General features: G+C 40.0%; 2 protein-coding genes and 1 long non-coding RNA gene across 6 annotated transcripts in view; 2 read left to right on the top strand and 1 right to left on the bottom strand.

The window, feature by feature from the left end:
* LOC140733425 (uncharacterized) overlaps positions 1-3275 on the top strand; it is a 67301-nt gene extending 64026 nt beyond the window's left edge. The window contains exon 3 of the long non-coding RNA XR_012100280.1: positions 732-3275. This is a non-coding gene — a long non-coding RNA (uncharacterized lncRNA). The remainder of the gene's footprint in view (positions 1-731) is intronic.
* The window catches only part of klhl31 (kelch-like family member 31), a 34120-nt gene extending 23353 nt beyond the window's left edge, over positions 1-10767 (bottom strand). The window contains exons 1-2 of the mRNA XM_073056733.1: positions 10630-10767; positions 2666-3865 (exon numbers count right to left, since the gene is read on the bottom strand). Coding sequence (XP_072912834.1) covers positions 2666-3837 — 1172 coding nt within the window. The 5' untranslated portion in view covers positions 3838-3865; positions 10630-10767. The remainder of the gene's footprint in view (positions 1-2665; positions 3866-10629) is intronic.
* eloal (elongin A, like) overlaps positions 10761-18419 on the top strand; it is a 48244-nt gene continuing 40585 nt past the window's right edge. For all 4 annotated transcript variants that reach the window (XM_073056728.1, XM_073056726.1, XM_073056725.1 and 1 more), the window contains exon 1: positions 10761-10928. In XM_073056728.1, coding sequence (XP_072912829.1) covers positions 10857-10928 — 72 coding nt within the window. In that variant the 5' untranslated portion in view covers positions 10761-10856. The remainder of the gene's footprint in view (positions 10929-18419) is intronic.

The raw sequence follows: 18419 nt of genomic DNA, 5'->3' as shown, positions 1-18419 counted from the left end.
ATTGATCACAGGAGATGGGATATTATATTGAAGTTGTATAAGACATTGGTGAAGCCTAATTTGGAGTATCATGTGCAGTTTTGGTCACCAACCTAAAAGAAAGAGGTCAATAAGACTGCAGAGAAAATTTACAAGGATGTTGCCAGGACTTAAAGATGTGAGTTATAGAAAAGATTGGATGGGTTAAGACTTTTTTCCTTAGAGCATAGGAGAATGATAGGAAATCTGATAGAGGTACACAGAATTGTGAGGGGTTTCAATAGGTAAATGCAAGCAGGTTTTTCTCCACTGAGGTTGTGGGAGTTTAAATTAGAGATTATGGGGGAAAGATGAAATGTTTAAGGGGAGCACGAGGGGGATTTTCTTCAGTCAGTGGGTGGTGAGAGTGTGAAACAAGCTTCCAGCAGAAATGGTGGATGTGTGTTTGATTTCAACAACAGAGTAGTTTGGATAGGAACATAGATGGGAGGGGTATGGAGGGCTATGGTATAGGTGCAGATGAATGGAACGAGGCAGATTAATAGTTTGGCATGGACTATATGAGCCAAGGGCCTTTTTATGTACTTTACTGTTCTATTACTTTAAAACAGTAAACAGTGATAAAACAGCAGACTTAATATGCTATAAATTGACACTGTATTACATTAGTAAGGAAGCATTTAAAAACATGTTTTTGAAATAATGCCCTTAAGGGGTTCTAGTATTAAGCAGTACACTGTTTATTTTTGCAGAGAGGCCATATGGAGAGTCCAGATCATTCTGGGGTGCTATTCATTTGATTGTGGAACTACCACTGAAAATCCACACGCTGCTGTCACTCTGATTGTCTTCCGACTTCCCATGGACCCCAGCAGTGCTGCCGCAGCCCATCAGGATCAGTAACTACATTTATTTCAGCAGAGAAACTGTGGTGAGAGAAGGAGGCAGGGATTTTGATCAAATGAGTTAAGACCACAAGACATAGGAGCAGCATTAGGCCATTTGGTCCATCAAGTCATCATGGCTGATTTATCATCCCTCTCAACCCCATTCTCTTGCTTTGTTCCTGTAACCTTTGACATCCAGACTAATCAAAAACCTCTCAACCTCCATTTTACATATATCCAATGACTTGGCCTCCATAGCAGTCAAACCTTAACAAATAAATCTATTTAAGAGTTTTATTTTTTAAACCTTACTATTAGAGAATGAGAATCAGAATCACTGATAAATGTGAAACTTGTTGTTTTGCAGCAGCAGTACATTGCAATACATGAAAGAATTATAAGTTACAATAAAAAATACTTAAAAATAACAGTGCAAATAGAGAGAAAATAGTGAGTTGGTGTTTGTAACACAATAACATAAGAAAATAAATTACCGGTAGTGCAAAAAGGGAGTGAGGTAGTGTTTATGGACTGTTCAGAAATCCGATGGTGGAGGGGATGAAGCTGTACCTAAAACGTTGAGTGTGTGTCTTGTGCCTCCTGTACCTCCTCCCCAATGGTATTACAAAAATATCTAACATTTTCTTCTTTTTAATAGTTATTTTACAGTGCTTGAAAATGAAGAGGCATTCATAGAAATTCCAGTTGTGTAATAATTTTGACAGCTGTTCTTTCTGATAGGATGGCTGAGTTAGTGGTCAATGCACTTCAGGATGTATCTGTATAACAAGAAAGCCCTGCAGAGGAATGGGCCTCACAAAGCCAGATTTGTGAACATTTATCTGCAGGTACCTCAGCAAGGAGCATAGACATATGGAAATACACTGCTGGTGGGAAGTGGGCTGAATGTGATTAAATTGATTATAATTATAACTGCATTATAATGAGAGATGCCCAAAATCAACACTAAAACGCCTGCTTGACCTGCCATAAACTACACACCCGTGTTATGGAGGGGTTGCATCCACACCCTTACTGATCAACTACCATATATCCACATCATTCTACAGATGCACAGTATAGAGCATCCTAACAAGTGGCACGGCATGGAGACAGGCACTGCTGTGCAACAGGTAGTCAAACTACCCAACACATCACTGGCACCAGCCTACCTACCGTCAAGAACATGCATACTGAAAGGTGCCAGAAAAGGGCCAGTAACATCATGAAGGATCCCACCCACCCTACTCATGGACAGTTTGTCTTACACCCATCAAACCACCATCCATGCCAGAACCATCAGACTCAAAAAAAAAGTTACTTTCCCCAAGTAGTAAAACTGGTCAACACCTCCACCACTAACCAACCCTGCTACCACAACTTTATTATTTCCTGTCTGTCACTTTAGTATAGACAACTCCCGTATCTAGTGTAACTTTATAGACATAATCAATGTAGAAGATATCTTAAGTGTTTATATTTATTGTGTTTTTTATTGAGTTAATTCTTTGTGCTGCATTGGATCTAGGATAATAATTGTTCTCCTTTACACTTGTGCACTGATAATGACATTAAACAACCTTGAACCTCTGCTTTATATATACCCAATGACATGGCCTCCACAGCCATCAGTGACAATGTATTTCACAGATTCACCACCCTCTGACTAAAGAAATTTCTCCAGGTTTCTGTTCTAAAGGTATGTCCTTTGTATTCTGAGGCTGTGCCCTCCAGCCCTAGACTCTCCCAGTACTGGAAGCATCCTCTCCTCCTTCATTGCAAATAGTAACTATTATTACCTGCAGAAGTTGCTCACAGCATGCTTGGCTTGATTCCTAGCATCATTTTGATCTTCACCACCAGCAACATAGAGGAATCCATCCATCACAGCCACACATTGATTGAAGCTCTTATAAGGCATTTCAGCAAGTTTGTTCCAAACACGCACAGGATCTCTATATATAACATCTCTGCTGAGTGACTTCTCTGTTAGTTCTTGACGGCCACCCACTATTACTAGAACTTTGAGACCACTACGAACTTTTGTCCTTCGAGACTGCAAGGTGTTTTGTTGATAGGGAAGGAGGTGATAGTTCATGGCTTCCACAAGGTACTTGTGACATTCTAGGTCTTGCATCATTCTTGGTACAGTCTGGACATAGTTCACCAGGTCCTGTGCTGAAATGGTACCAAATCGAATGGTGTTCAGTAAATCTGCGGCATATTTAACCCTTTTATTATCGAAATCCAGCCACTTCATTGCAATCTGGAATGCCGTGATTTCCGAAGGTAACTGTAGTTCATCATCCAGCATGAATTCCATGATTTGTTCAAAGGTTAGCTTCAAGAACTGGTCCCTTTCTGAGAATTCTAAGAAGTTTTCAGTTATGAATTTACGTGCTGCTTCCCTGATACTTTTAAGTCCATATGTTTCTGCAATATTAGCAATATACATGCAATTTTCTACGTTGATTTCCTGCATCAAGAAATCACAGCACATCTTGAGGAGAGAACTAATCTGGAGCAAATTGGCTGTTGCTATGGTGCTAGCAATTGTATACAAGGATAATGTTATCTTTCCACAATAGGCATAAGTGATGACTGTGACAAGGCCCACTGGAGATATTTCATTGAGGTCTATTTTTTGGGTAGATGGATCTTTCTTTAGGATGTTCTTGAAGTACTCACTGCAAGAAGCCATCACGACTTTGTGGACTTCAAATGACTTGGTTTTTGTGTAAAGGGTTAAATCACATAGAAAATTTTCTTGTCTCATTCTGTTGATTGCTTCTAAGAGACTAGAACTGTGGAATGAATTGGAGATCTCCGTTGAAATACAACTAAAACCGTTCCCTCCATCCACAAGGCCATTCATGCTATTTAAATGGATAATTGTACTTTCTTCCACAATGACAGCCGTGTCTTTGCTTTCTGCTTTATTCTTTTTAATATTTTTCTTCTTTGGTGCCATGGCTGCAATGCCCTGTCGCGGTCACAATCTAGAATACATGAATTTATTTATTCATTTTTATTTAGAGATATAGCATGGACCAGTCCTTCCCACCCACCAAGCCACACTGCCCGGCAACCCAACAATTTAACCCCAACCTAATCACAGGAAAACTTACAATTGACCAATTAACTTACTAACTGGTACGTCTTTGGACTCCAAGGAAACTGGAGGACCCAGAGAAAACCCATGTGCTCATGAGGCAAACATACAAACTTTCTTACAGAGGACACTAGAACTGAACTCTGAAAATTAACGTCCTGAGCTGTAATAGCATTGTGCTATCCACTATGCTACTGTGGCATAATTTCTATAAATTTATTTTATAAACTTAGTAAATAATTTTGTAATCTGCTAACTAGACATATATATTTAAAATTCCTGCTAATTGTAGACATTATGAATTGAATATACAGTATTGACGTTGCATTGTAATCCTTGTCTCCTCAGGGAAAATAATTTACATATAGCATATTTCTCCTCAGAAACAAAATTATAGTATCATTATGTCACCACTTAAACACTTCACCAAGAGCTCTACAACTAATAGAGCTTTTAGAATGTACAGTAGATGGTGAGGTCAAATGGTCAAAGTGCCTGTAAACACCAGTGTGATAATGACCAAAACTTTAATGAGTTTACTTGAGACAAACCAATTGGTCAGGTCACTGGGAAGAACACTTCTGTTGTTCTTCAGTGTAAGTAATGGAAATGTTCATCTGAAAAAGCAGAATTAATAAAAAGACGACAGAATAAAAAAAGAGGCCTTTCTCAGTTTAGAGTGGCAACATCTCATATTCTATTTGGGTTTCCTCCAAGCTGACTGCATGAACATTGATTTCTCTAAAATCTGGTAATTTCTCTTCCCCCGCCCTCTTTTTTCATTCCACATTTTGCTTCCATCTTACCCATCTCTTCTCCTCACCTACCCATCACCTCCGACTGGTGCCCCACTTCCATCCCTTTTTTTCATGGTCCACTCTCCCCTCCCATCATATTCCTCCTTCAGCCCTTTATCTCTGCTAACTTTCACCTTCCAGCTCCTTTCTACTTCCCCCCTTCCCTGGTCTCACCTATTACCTCCCAGCTCCTTTCTACATCCTGCCCCCCCCCCCCCGGTCTCACCTTTCACCTCCCAGCTTGGATTCTTTCCCCTCTCCTACCTCCTGATGCTGGTTTCCGCCTCCTTCCTTTCCAGTCCCAATGAAGGATCTCAGCCCGAAAAATTGACTGTTTATTCCTCTCCATAGATGCTGCCTGACCTGCTGAGTTCCTCCAGCATTTTGCGTATGTTGTAAAAGATGACATTTATAAAATAAGTCCACACAAAGTAGTGGATACAGCCCAGTCCATTATGGGTAGAGCCCTCTCCACCAAGGAGCACTTTCCTAGAAAGCAGCATCTACCATCAAGAGCCCCCAACATCCAGGTCCCATACCACTAGGTTCAGGAACAGTTATTACCCCTCAGTCCATCAAGCTCTTGAACCAGAGGGGATAACTTCACTCACCCCAACACCTGTTGCCACAATCTACAGACTCACTTTCAAGGCCTCTTCATCTCATACTTTTGATACTTATTACTTATTTAGTTATTATTATCTTGTTTGTTTTTTTTTGTACAAACTCCATTTCCAGAAAAGTTGGGATATTTTCCAAAATGCAATAAAAACAAAAATCTGTGATATGTTAATTCACGTGAACCTTTATTGAACTGACAAAAGTACAAAGAAAAGATTTTCAATAGTTTTACTGACCAACTTAATTGTATTTTGTAAATATACACAAATTTAGAATTTGATGGCTGCAACACACTCAACAAAAGTTGGGACAGAGGCATGTTTACCATTGTGTTACATCACCTTTCCTTTTATTAACACTTATTAATCATTTTGGAACTGAGGATACTAATTGTAGTAGATTTGCAATTGGAAATTTTGTCCATTCTTGCTTGATATAAGACTTCAGCTGCTCAACAGTCCGTGGTTTCTGTTGTCTGATCTCTTCATGATGCGCCATACATTTTCAATAGGAGATAGATCTGGACTGGCAGCAGGCCAGTCAAGCACACACACTCTGTGTCTACAAAGCCACGCTGTTGTAGCCCGTGCAGAATGTGGTCTGGCATTGTCCTGCTGAAATAAGCATGGACGTCCCGGGAAGTGATGTCACCTTGATGGCAACATATGTCTCTCTAAAATCCTAATATATGCCTCAGAGTCAATGGTACCTTCACATACATGCAACTCACCCATGCCGTGGGCACTGATGCACCCCCATACCATCACAGATGCTGGCTTTTGCACCTTCCGCTGATAACAATCAGGATGGTCGTTTTCATCTTTGGCACGGAGAACTCGATGCCTGTTTTTTTCCCAAAAACTAGCTGAAATGTGGACTCATCTGACCACAGCACATGGTTCCACAGTCTTTCGGTCCATCGGAGATTAGCTCGGGCCCAGAGAACTCACCGGCGTTTCTGCATAAGTTGATGTATGGCTTCCTCCTTGCGTAATACAGTTTCAAGTTGCATTTCTGGATGCAGTGACGGACTGTGTTAAGTGACAATGGTTTTCTGAAGTACTCCCGAGCTCAGGTGGCTATAATTGTCACAGTAACATGACGGTTTCTTAGGCAGTACCGCCTGAGGGCTCGAAGATCATGCGCATTCAACAGTGGTTTCCGACCTTGCCCTTTACGCACTGAGATGTCTCTGAATTCTCTGAATCTTTTCACAATATTATGTACTGTAGATGTTGAAAGACCTAAATTCTCTGCAATCTTGCATTGAGAAATGTTCCTTTGGAACTGACTAACAATTCTCTCACGAATTTTGGCACAAAGGGGTGAGCCATGACCCATCCTTGCTTGCAAAGACTGAGCCTTTGATGGACGCTACTTTTATACCCAGTCATGATACCTCACCTGCTACCAATTAGCCTGCTTAATGTGGAGTCTTCCAAACTGGTGTTACTTGAATTTTCTGTGTACTTTTCAATTTTATTTTAACTCTGTCCCAACTGTTGTTGAGTGTGTTGCAGCCATCAAATTCTAAATTTGTGTATATTTACAAAATACAATTAAGTTGGTCAGTAAAACTATTGAAAATCTTTTCTTTGTACTTTTGTCAGTTAAATAATGGTTCACGTGAATTAACATATCACAGATTTTTGTTTTTATTGCACTTTGGAAAATATCCCAACTTTTCTGGAAATGGGGTTTGTATTTCTAGTTTGTTGTATTTTGCACAGCGGAAGGTTTTTTGGTCTTGTGTGTGGTTTTTCATTGATTCTATTGTGTTCCTTTGTATTCACTGTGAATGTCAGCAGGAAAATAAATCTCAGGTGACATATTCTGTATGTACTTTGATAGTGAATTTACTTTGAACACCGCAACTTCCAACAGTGTTTACTCATTACTCTCTGACACATCAGCTTGTGCCTGATTTGATTCCCTCCAGCAGATGTTGAACCAACAACCTTCTGTCTTCACACAGAAAACATCTACATTGCAGAATGTTTGTTGAGCATCAATACCAGAGGATATCTTGGTTAAGAGTGAAGTAAGCTCACTGATCACTGAGAAAGTTACAAACACTAGAGATTCTGCAGATACTAGTAACCTTGAGCAACAGGCACAAAATGCTGGAGGAACTCAGTAGGTCAGGCAGCATCTGTGGAGAGGAATAAAAAGTCAATGTCTTGGGCTGAGACGCTTCATTAAGACTGGAAGGGAAGGGGGAAGAAGCAAACAGGACTAGTTCAGTTAGGGAACTTGGTCAAGATCAGCCAAAGGGTTTGGTTTCCTCCTGTACAACTCTCTAACAATAATTTATTCAGAGCATAATTATTTAATCAACATTTTTAAATCTAAAGCTTATAAGCAGTTTGAAATAATAACTAGCATTGTTAACCGAGGAATAGAGTTAGAGAGCAATAGAGCACTACAGCACAAAAATATGTCCTTTGGCTCATCTAGTCCATGCCAAACTCTTATTCTGCCTAACTGGACCATAAACCTACATACTCTTCCCATCCACATAGTTAACCAAACTTCTCATAAATGTTGCAATCAAACCCATATCCATCACTTTGAATACCTTTAAAGACACAGATAACACCTTTACCAACTTCCAAACACTTGCTCTAAAAACATGGTCGGTGTTCTAATGTAGGGAATGTGATAGCAAATTTGCACACCACAGACGATGGTAACTTACATTGTGATAATAATCACAAATTTTTGAGATTATTGATGAATAGATAATTGAGAACAGATAGAATTCAATCCAGAAAAATGTGAAGTGATACATCTTGGAAGCTCAAATTTGAAGGCAGAATACAAAGTTAACAGCAGCATTCTTAGCAACATGGAGGAACAGAGGAATCTTAGTTCCCATGTTCACAGACCCTCAGAGTTGACATGTGAGTTGGTAGGGTTGTTAAGAAGGTTTTTGTTATGTTGCTCTTCATTAGTCAGGGGATTGAGTTCAAGATCAATGAGGTAATATTGTAGCTGTAAAGAAACCCTGGTTAGATGACAGTAGGAATATTGTGTTTAGTTCTGGTTGCCTCAATGTAAGAAGGATATGGAAGTTTTAGAAAGAGTGAAGAAAAGATTTATGACTGGATTAGAAAACATGTCTTATGAAGATAGTTTGAGCAAGCTAGGGCTTTTCCCTTTGGATTAAGGAGGATGAGAGGTGTCTTGGTAGAAGTGTACAAGATGATATAGATTGAGTAGACAGACTTTTTCACAGAGCGGTAATAGCAAATACAAGGGGGCAAAATTTGAAGGTGATTGGAGAAAAGTATAATGGGGATGTCAGAGGTAAATGTTTTACACAGGGAGTGGTGGGTGTGTGGAACACCCTGCCGGGGTGGTGGGGGAGGCAAATATATTAGGGGCATTTAACAAACTCTTAGATCGGTGATAGAAAAATAAAAGGCTATGTAGGAGGAAAAGGTTAGATTGATCTTGGATTAGGTTAGGTCAGCACAACATTTTTGCCAAGGGGCCTATATTGTAGTATACTGTTGTATGTAATAACTCTCTTGATTATTTTTTTAAAAATAGACTCGCTACATCTTTTACTTCCAGCTGGTAAGATGAGAGAACAGAATGAAAGGCAAGCGGCAAAAACACAGTGGCCACCTCTCAGAATATAAGCATAGTTTTTTTGGACTCAGGTGTGTGGAATAAGGCATGAACAATTGATAAATTGGTTTATAGATATAGATGAGATGGGAGCTAAATCACATTCTGAAGCCAGGAATAGAAACTAGAATCAAGCCAAAGTATTTAAAATTCTACTAAAATGGTTTCATTAGCAGTGGGGTGTGGAATCAGAATGAAGTTTAATATCACAGGCATATGTTGTGAAATTTGTTGTTTTGCAGCAGCAATACAATGCAATACATAAATTACAATAAAGAAATATAATTATATATAATGTACATTTATTAAATATAAATGTATTAAATATATAATACACATTGAATTAAAAGAAATAAAATTGATTACAATATTAAACTTTAAATATACAGTTAATATATTAAGTTAAATATTAGAAATTAAATAAGTAATGCAAAAAGAGAGCAAAAAAATAGCGAGTTAGTGTTCATGGGTTCACTGTCCATTCAGAAATCTGAAGGTGGAGGGGGAATCTCATTGAAACCTATTGAGCATTGAAAGGCCTAGATAGAGTAGATATGGTGGGAGAATCTAAGACCAGAGACCACAGCCAAATAGAGGGATGTCTAATTAGCAGAGATGAGGAGGAATTTCTTTAACCAGAGGGTGGTGATTCAGTGGAATTCATTGACACAGACTGCTGTTGAGGCCAGGTCATTGGGTACATTTAAAGCTGAGATAGATAGATTCTTGATTAGTAAAGGTGTCAGAGGTTATAGTGAGAAGGTGGAAAAATGGAGTTGGAACAGATAATAAATCAGCCATGATAGAATGGTGGAGCAGACTTGATGGGCCGAATTACCTAATTCTGCTATGTCTTCTGATCTAAGCTGTTCCTAAAACATTGTGTGCAGGTCTTGAAGCTCCTGTACATCCTCTCTGATGGTAGTAATGAGAAGAGGGTGGAAGTTGGTAAAGGAATAAGTACTATGCGAGCTGAACGTTCAACCCCCTACATTCCTTCCCTCCTTCCATCTGCCGATGTACATCACTCAACTCCAGAAATAGCAACACTACAGCGCAGACCCCAGCAGCTCTCACAGGGCCTTCCATATTAAGATTGGTTCAAATAAAGATACTGCCTCTCTGGCAAAAGTTTATTGGGGGAGGGGGAGGGGGAGGGGGAGGGGCGGGGGGGGGGTGGGGGGGGGGGGAAAGCTCCACATTTAATTCTTGATAATTAGTTTAAAAAAGGCAATTTTAAACCCCAAAGTGAATATCTACTTCAAGAACAGACTGTCTCGTCCACTAAGTTAAAATCTTAATTTACACACAAATCAATCTTAATCGAAGATTTATAAGTGGATGGCTGGTGAACAATTAAGACGTGTCATCGACCAAGACTTAATTATTTATGTCTAATACAAATTATATACTGCAAAATCCAAACCTGGCAAGTCAAAACCCTTCTCGAACTAGTACAATTAATCCTCTTCTAAATAAAATAACGTACGCAGACTTTTAACCTTGAAACTTTAATTTAATAGAAACTTCCAATATTTTGCACTAAAAAGTTGCATTTTAATGAGCTACCAATGTCATATTTTATTTGACAACCTACCCGTAATAACGAACTCTTCTTGAGACGAACTATTAGAAACGATGCCAGTGTGCTCCTACCTCTGTAGCGGTGCACTGTCCGGCTAAAGCCCGGTGGAGGGGCTGTTTAAAAAAATATTGATTCTGCGCGTTACCTCCCGCACGGCAAGAGGCGGACTGGAACAAGTTTCCGGGGGTTACAACAGTAGCAGCTGGCTGGCTGACCTGAGTCCTTCAGGAGGGACGAATATGGCAGAAGAGGTAATGCAAGATGTATTGCATTTGAAAGAACGACTGCTGAAAGTCACCGACCCAGCTAAGGTGTGTCTGTAAGTTATAGAACAGCGGTTCACATCTTGCAATTCCTCAGACCACTGTTACCTGTACCAAAGGGTGCTCCTAAAACATCATCGACTTGCAATGTTCACCCGAGGTTGTTTTCCTCCAACACTGTCCGGCCTGTTGAGTGGTTTCGGAGTTTTATATTCTAGAGTAGGAATATTCCATGCACACAATAGTGTCATGTAGAGATTTATTTTTAAAATGTAAAAATTCTCTGCCCAAAATCTCAAAACTGAAGTGCTTCAGGAATTGGAGGCAAGATAATCTTTTCAGTTCCCATCTTAAAATGACTTTGGGATGTTGTATCTGAGACATGGCATAGTGGATCTAGTTAATAGTTGCCAGAAGACTTTCTTATGCCCCCACCCCCAAAATTTGCAACATCACAAACATTGGGTTGCTTAAGATGCAGGTTACCTGGGCTTACAGTATTGCGTTAGGAGAAGGACCTTCATTTTTGGTGCATTTTGTATGTGAAGATGTTAAGCCTTCTCGTGAGAAGTACTTTCAGAAACCAAGTGGTGTTACAGATTTGCTGAGTTTTTTTGTTTTCATTAGCACCTCTTCTGGATTAGTTTTGCACAAACATGGTTTTCTTTTAGATACATTAGGGGGTTTAAGAAACTGTTAGGTAAACCTGGATGATAGAAAAATGGGTGGCTATAAAGGAGGGGAGGGTTAGATTTGTTTTAAGGTAGTTTAAAAGGTCAGCACAGCATGGTGGCAGAAGGTCCTGTACTGTGCAGAACTGTACATGTTCTATGAAAGCTGGAGCTGAAGTCACTGAACAACAATGGTGATTGACCTCAAGGTAGGTTAAAAGGTTCACAGAGCATCATGGGTAGAAGGGCCTGTATTATGCTATAATGTTCTGTTTGTTCTGCTATTGTTTGGTAGTGCAGTTTTAGACATTATTACCACTAAGTTACTTCTAAAAATCGTTATCTTAAACTTAAGTTTGCTAATGATAAACAACTGTGGTAAGAATGATTGGTTGTGCTTGAAGTCTTCAAAGGCATATAGATTGGTTATTCACGTTCTTAAGCAAAAATGTTGGAAGGCATAAACACGATAGCACAGTACAGGCCTACTCACCTACAATGTTGTATTAACCTTTTAACCTACACTAACATAAATATAATCATTTCCCCCCGCCCCACAGAGTCCTCCCCAATTTTTCTATCATCCACGTGCCTATCTAAGAGTTTCTTAAATGTCCCTAATGTACCTGTATCTGCCACTACCACCACCCCTAGGAGGGTGTTCCATGTACCTACCGCTCAGTGTTTTTTAAAAACTACCTCTGATACCCCCCATATACTTCTGCCAATCACCTTCAAATTATGGCTTTTCATGTTAGCCAGTTCCATCCTGGGAAAAAGTTTTTGGCTACACACTGGATCTATGCCTCTTATCATCTTGTACACCTCTATCAAGTCACCGCCAATCCTCTTGCTCAAAGGAGATAATAGTTTGCTCAACCTATGCTCATAAGGCAAGCTCTGTAATCCAATGTAGCAAAAATCTATTAAATGGCAGTGTACGGATGGGTCTTGGTGTTCCAGAACAGCAAACATTAAGGAAGGGAAGTGATACATTGCCTATTATCGCAAGGAAGTTGAAGAAAAGACTAAGGCCCATTGCAATTATTCAAGTCTTTGGTGAGAGTGTTCTTGCTATACTTGATGCATCTTGGATCTGCTTGCCTTGAAATCATTATGTATAGATTTGTTCAAGTGAGTCTGCAATAAAAGGGTTGTAATGAATGGTTGTGACTGGTCTCTGTGTGTCGGATTGAGCCATCAAGGATGTGTATACAGAATGGTGCCAGAAACAGGTCAGGAAAATCTTGGAGGATTCCCACCTACTCTGCTCATGGACTGTTTGTTGCACTCCCATCAGGGACAAAGCAACATTGCATCCACGGAAGGATCACCGGACTCAAAAACAGTTACACTTCCCAAGCAGTAAAGCCGATCAACACCTCCACCCTTTAACCCGCTCCACCTCACCCCCACCACCACTACTTTATCATTTCCTGTCAGTCATCTTGTGCACACACACTCCGGTGCCAAGCATTACTTTATGGATATACAGTCAATCTATGTATATATATTTATATACATTGTGTTTGTTTATTATTGTGTTCTTTATCTTAATCTGTGCATTTTTAAGCAGCATCAGATCCAGAGTAACAATTATTATGTTCTTGTTTACATTTGTGTACTGGAAACGACATAAAGCAATCTTGAATCTTGAGAAGAATGTAATTGAAATGAGCTTGTGAAAAAAGATTGAGAAGCCACTTCCAATTTCTGGGTAAGGGGTTGGCCATTTATAGTTAACACAAGGAGACATTTCTTCCATCAGAGGATTTTGAAGCTTTGGACTTATTCACCCGGAGAATTATAGGTACTCAGCCACTGAACATATATACTGTAGTTGAAATGAATAGACTTGTGGATACTGGGAGAAATGGGAGCTTATTTTCTAATTTCATATTGTAACTTATAGTAATTTTTGATGTATTGCCTTGTACAGCTGTTGCAAAGCAACACATTTCATGGTATATGACAGTGATAATAAACCTGACTCTGGTGGGTAATTAAACAAAGTTCCTTGCCAGGTGTAGTATAGGTGGATGGAAGAGAAGCCTTTGGGGTCCTTCTGGCCTGTTACTTTTTATTGTATCATGGTCTGGATTTTTGGGTCTATCCTATCCACCAGCTCATTATCTAAAGCTGAATTTGTTGGACATCTTTTTGATTTAGAGAGTTCTACCAACATCATTCAAACATTATTTTTCCAACTGAACATGTTCAAAATGAGCTTTCTAGTTAATCAATGCAACTTCCTTTGTATAATGATCTAAAGTAGGCAGAATGTACAGCACATCGATTTTCATGACCATCCTCTTCCATTGCTAACCACCTCACTTTGGTGTAATCGTAAGATCATTCATCCATAAAACACGGGAATCAGAATTTGGCCATTCAGCCCATTGAGTTTGCTCTGCCACTCCATCATGGCAGATTTATTATCCCTCTCAACCCCATTGTCTTGCCTTTTCCCTGGAACATATGACACCCTTATTAATCAAGAACCTATCAATCTTAGCTTTAAATGTCCCCAATAGCCTGGCCTCCAGAGCCATTGGTGGCAATGAATTCCACAGATTCGCCAATCTCTGGCTAAAGAAATTCCTCTTAATCTCTGTTCTAAAGAAATATCTCTCTATTCTGAGGCTGTGCCCTCTGGTCCTAGACTCCCCCACTATAGGAAATACCCTCTCTACTTCCATTCTATCTAGGCCTTTCAGTATTCAATAGTTTTAATGAGAACCCTCCCCCTTCCCCCCATTCTTCTTAACTCCAGTGAGTACAGGCTCAGAGCCTTTAAATGCTGTTCATACATTAACTCTTTCATTCCTGGGATAATTCTTGTGAACCTCCTTTTGATGCTTCGCAATGACAGTACATCCTTTCTTAGATAAGGGACTCAAAACTACTCATGATACTACAAGTGTCGACTGAACAATTCTTCAATGAACATAAAACATTACATAATGGGAATTGGCTAACTACAGTGCCAATTTAAATTGGTCAATATCCCTCCATTAACTGCTGTTCATGTGCCTCTTAAATGTTGCTGTCATATCTGCTTCCACTATGCCCTCTGGCAGTGAGTTCCAGGCACCCACTGCTCTTTGTGTTTTATTTAAACTTCTCCTCTCAGCATAAATCTACTCTTTCTGATATTTTGACATTTCCACCCCAGGAAAAATCTCTGACATTCTAGTCTATGTCTACACTTTATCTGCCTCATAAATTTTATCCACTCTCCCTTTGGCCTCCAGCGTTCCAGAGAAAACAGTCTAAGTCTGTCCAACCTCACCTTGTAGCTAATGCTCTCTAATCCAGGCAATGTCCTGGTGAGTCCCTTTTGTACCCACTCCATAGCCTCCACATCCATAATGCAGTGACCAGAACTGCATAGAGCACTCCAAATCAGACTAAGCCTAAGTTTTGTACATATGCAACATGAGTTTCCAACTTTTAACCTCAACAGTCTGACCTAAGAAGACATGTCATCTAAAACTTAGACAACCTTCTATAGATGCACAGTGGAGAGTATCCTGACTGGTTGTATCTTGGCCTGTATGGAAACACCTATGTTCATGAATGGTTAAGACTACAGCTCAGTCCATCACAGGCTAAGCCCTCCTCAAGACTGAGCACATCTACAAATGGCACTGCCTCAAGAAAGCAGCATCCATCATCAAAGATCCTCACCATCCAGAATATGCTTTCCCCTTGTTGTTGCCATCAGGAAGGAGGTACAGGAGCCTTGGGTCCCATGCATCCATGTTCAGGAACAGTTATTACTCTTCAACCATCAGGCTCATAAACAAGTGTGGATGATTTCACTCACCTCTACCCTGATCTGATTCTACAACCTACAGACTCACTTTCAAGTATACTGGAGTTAATGTTCTCTTTGTCTTTTTTATCTATTTGTATAGTTTGTTTTCTGCACATTAGTTATCAGTCTTTGTATGTAGTTCTTCATTGAGACTATTGTATTTCTCTGTTCTACTGTGAATGCTTGCAATAAAATGAATCTCAAGGTAGTATATGGTGAAATATGCATACTTTGATAATTTTCTTTGAACTTTGAACACTGAAATTTGTTGCCTGTTTTCTTAACCACCCTAACTGCTTGTGAATCTTGCTTACCTTTACTGCTCTTTTTTCCCTTTGTTGAATCTCTTCAGTGTAGCTCCTGTTTAAAAGCTTCACAGAAACAATAGATGTGAGGTGCTCACCAGTAACACGGTAAATGACTTGTTCCAGCATGCAGTTCGCAAATTAAATCATATTTTAAACCAAAAGATATAGAAATGCATTGGGGCATTTGGCCCATTGAGTCTACTCTGCCATTCTATCATGGATAATTTATTATCCCTCTCAACCCCATTCTACGGCTTTCTCCCCATAACCTTTGACACCCTAACTAGTCAAGAACCTATCAACCTCTGCTTTAAATATACTCAGTGGCTTGGCCTCCACAGTCATCTGTGGCAATGAATTCCACAGGTTCACCACTCTTTGGCTAAACAAATTCCTCCTCATCTCTGTTCTAAAAGGACATCCCTCTATTCTGAGGCTGTGCCCTCTGGTGCTAGACTCACCCACCAAAGGCAGTATCATCTCCACATCCACTCTATCTAGGCCTTTCAATGTTCAATATATTCCAATGAGATCCCCCTCACACTTCTAAGTTCCAGCAAGTACAGGCGTAAAACCATAAAATGTTCTTCATATGTAGCACAAAATGCTGGAGGAACTCTGCAGGTCAAGCTGCATCAATGGAAAAGAGTACAGTCGATGTTCCAGCCATGAACCTTCATCAGGATTCATTGGGTCTGGGCTGAAACATCGACTGTACTCTTTTTCAAAGTTGCTGCCCGATCTGCTGAGTTCTTCCAGCATTGTGTGTGTGTGTGCGCGCGCTGCTTGGATTTGAAGCATCTGCAGATTTTCTCTTGTTTGTGATTGGACTCCTCGTGTGTTAATCCTTTCATTCCTGGAATCATTCTTGGGAACCTCCTACACACCCTCTCCAATGCCAGCACAAATATTCCCCACAGAGAAGAGATAGTGATTCTTGTCAAAGCCAAATGGCAGCAAAATCTGAATGGTAGCCAAATGTATCTGTAGAAATATGATCTGATTTGTTTGTTAAGCCACATACATTAGGAGTGCTTTATTTAAATGTTAGTAATCAACAACCCCACCCACCCTAAACATTCTCTCTTCTCCCCTTTGGAATTGAGCAGAAGATACAAAAGCCTGAAAGTTCATACCACCAGGCTGAAGGTCTGCTTCTATGCAACTGATATGAGACTAATAGATGGTTCTCTAGTATGATAAGATGGACTTTAGTCTTCATAATCTACCTTGTTATGATCTTACACCTTATTGTTTACCTGCACTGGACTTTGTCTGTAGCTATTACACCTTATTCTGCTTTGTGATTGTTTTACTTTATTCTAGCTCAATGTACTATGTAATGATTTGATCTGTATGACAACAAATCTGTTCGCATAATCTTGCTTCCATTTACAGTAGCTCTACTCCTCATTTTTTGTATACCTCTATCAATCTCTCCTCAATCTCCTATGCTCTAGGAAATAAAGTCCTAACCTATTCAACCCTACTCTATATCTCAATCCTCCAGTCCCGGCAACATTCTTGTCCCATCATGTCTTTATCGGCTTCCTCATTCGATAGAAATTTAACTTCCTGCTGCTACACGCACCTGGTGTCACTGTGCATGATCCCATGCTACGGACATCGTCTGGATCACTGCCAGTGCTAATTCTATAACTTTCATTGACCCTATTCCACAGCTGATTAAATAATATTCATGTCACGTAATCTGTTGTAAACTTTGATTTCCTTTTCCTCTGCTCCTTTCTTCAGTCCTTGAGTCTTTCATGTGGAGTCATAGAATAATTTTTTTAAAGAGAGATACACCACGGTGAGAGGTCCTTCTGGCCCAACAAGCCTGTGATGCCCAGTTACACCCATGTGACCAATTAAACTACTGACCAGTAAGTCTTTGAAACCAGAGCATTCAGTGGAAACCCACACGGTTATGGAGAGAATATACAAGCTTCTTATGGGCAGTGTTGGGAAATGAACCCAGGTCACAGGTACTGTAATATTTTTGGTAGCGTAATCATCATTGTTACTCGATGCTCAAATGAAATAGAACATCTCAATTTAACATTCAGTTTGAAAGTTGCCCAATTGCATTTGGCATAACCACTAAAACCACATGTGCTCTTTCGAACTCACAACCTCTGAATTTCCCCACTATGTACAGCCATTTAGGTACTGCACGCTAGCCCATTGTGCCACTAGAGGCCTACAGCATAAAAACAGGCCCTTTATCCCAGCTCATCCATACTGACAAAATGCCCAGCATGCTTATCCCATTTGCTTGTGTTTGTCCTATATTCCTTCAAAACTTTCCTATCAAAACATTCCTGTCTGAATGTCTTTTAAATATCATTATTACACCCTCCTCTGGCAGCTCGGTCCATGTATATGCTACATGAAGAAGACCCTTTTAAGTATTTCACCTCTCACCTATGCCTTTTCAATTGTAGTTCCTTTTGCCTGGGAGAAAGACTGTATTTTCACCCGACTGAGGCTGCTTGTAATTTTATACACCTCTGTAAAGGGTCATCACTCAATCCTAACCCAACCAGTTCCCCTCCATCACCACTCTCCTCCACCTAGTGGAACTTGTTCTCAGTCTAAGTAATTTCTCATTTGGGTCCTCCTACTTCCTTCAACCAAAAGGTGTAGCCGTGGGCACTTGCATGGGTCCCAGCTATGCTTGCCTGCTTGTCGGCTACGTGGAACAGTCTATATTCCACATCTACACTGGTGATCGTTC

Source organism: Hemitrygon akajei, chromosome 9 (genome assembly GCF_048418815.1).
Source record: "Hemitrygon akajei chromosome 9, sHemAka1.3, whole genome shotgun sequence".
Taxonomy (NCBI): domain Eukaryota; kingdom Metazoa; phylum Chordata; class Chondrichthyes; order Myliobatiformes; family Dasyatidae; genus Hemitrygon; species Hemitrygon akajei.
The sequence above is the reverse complement of the archived record's forward strand: the minus strand, read 5'-3'. Positions and strand labels throughout refer to the sequence as shown.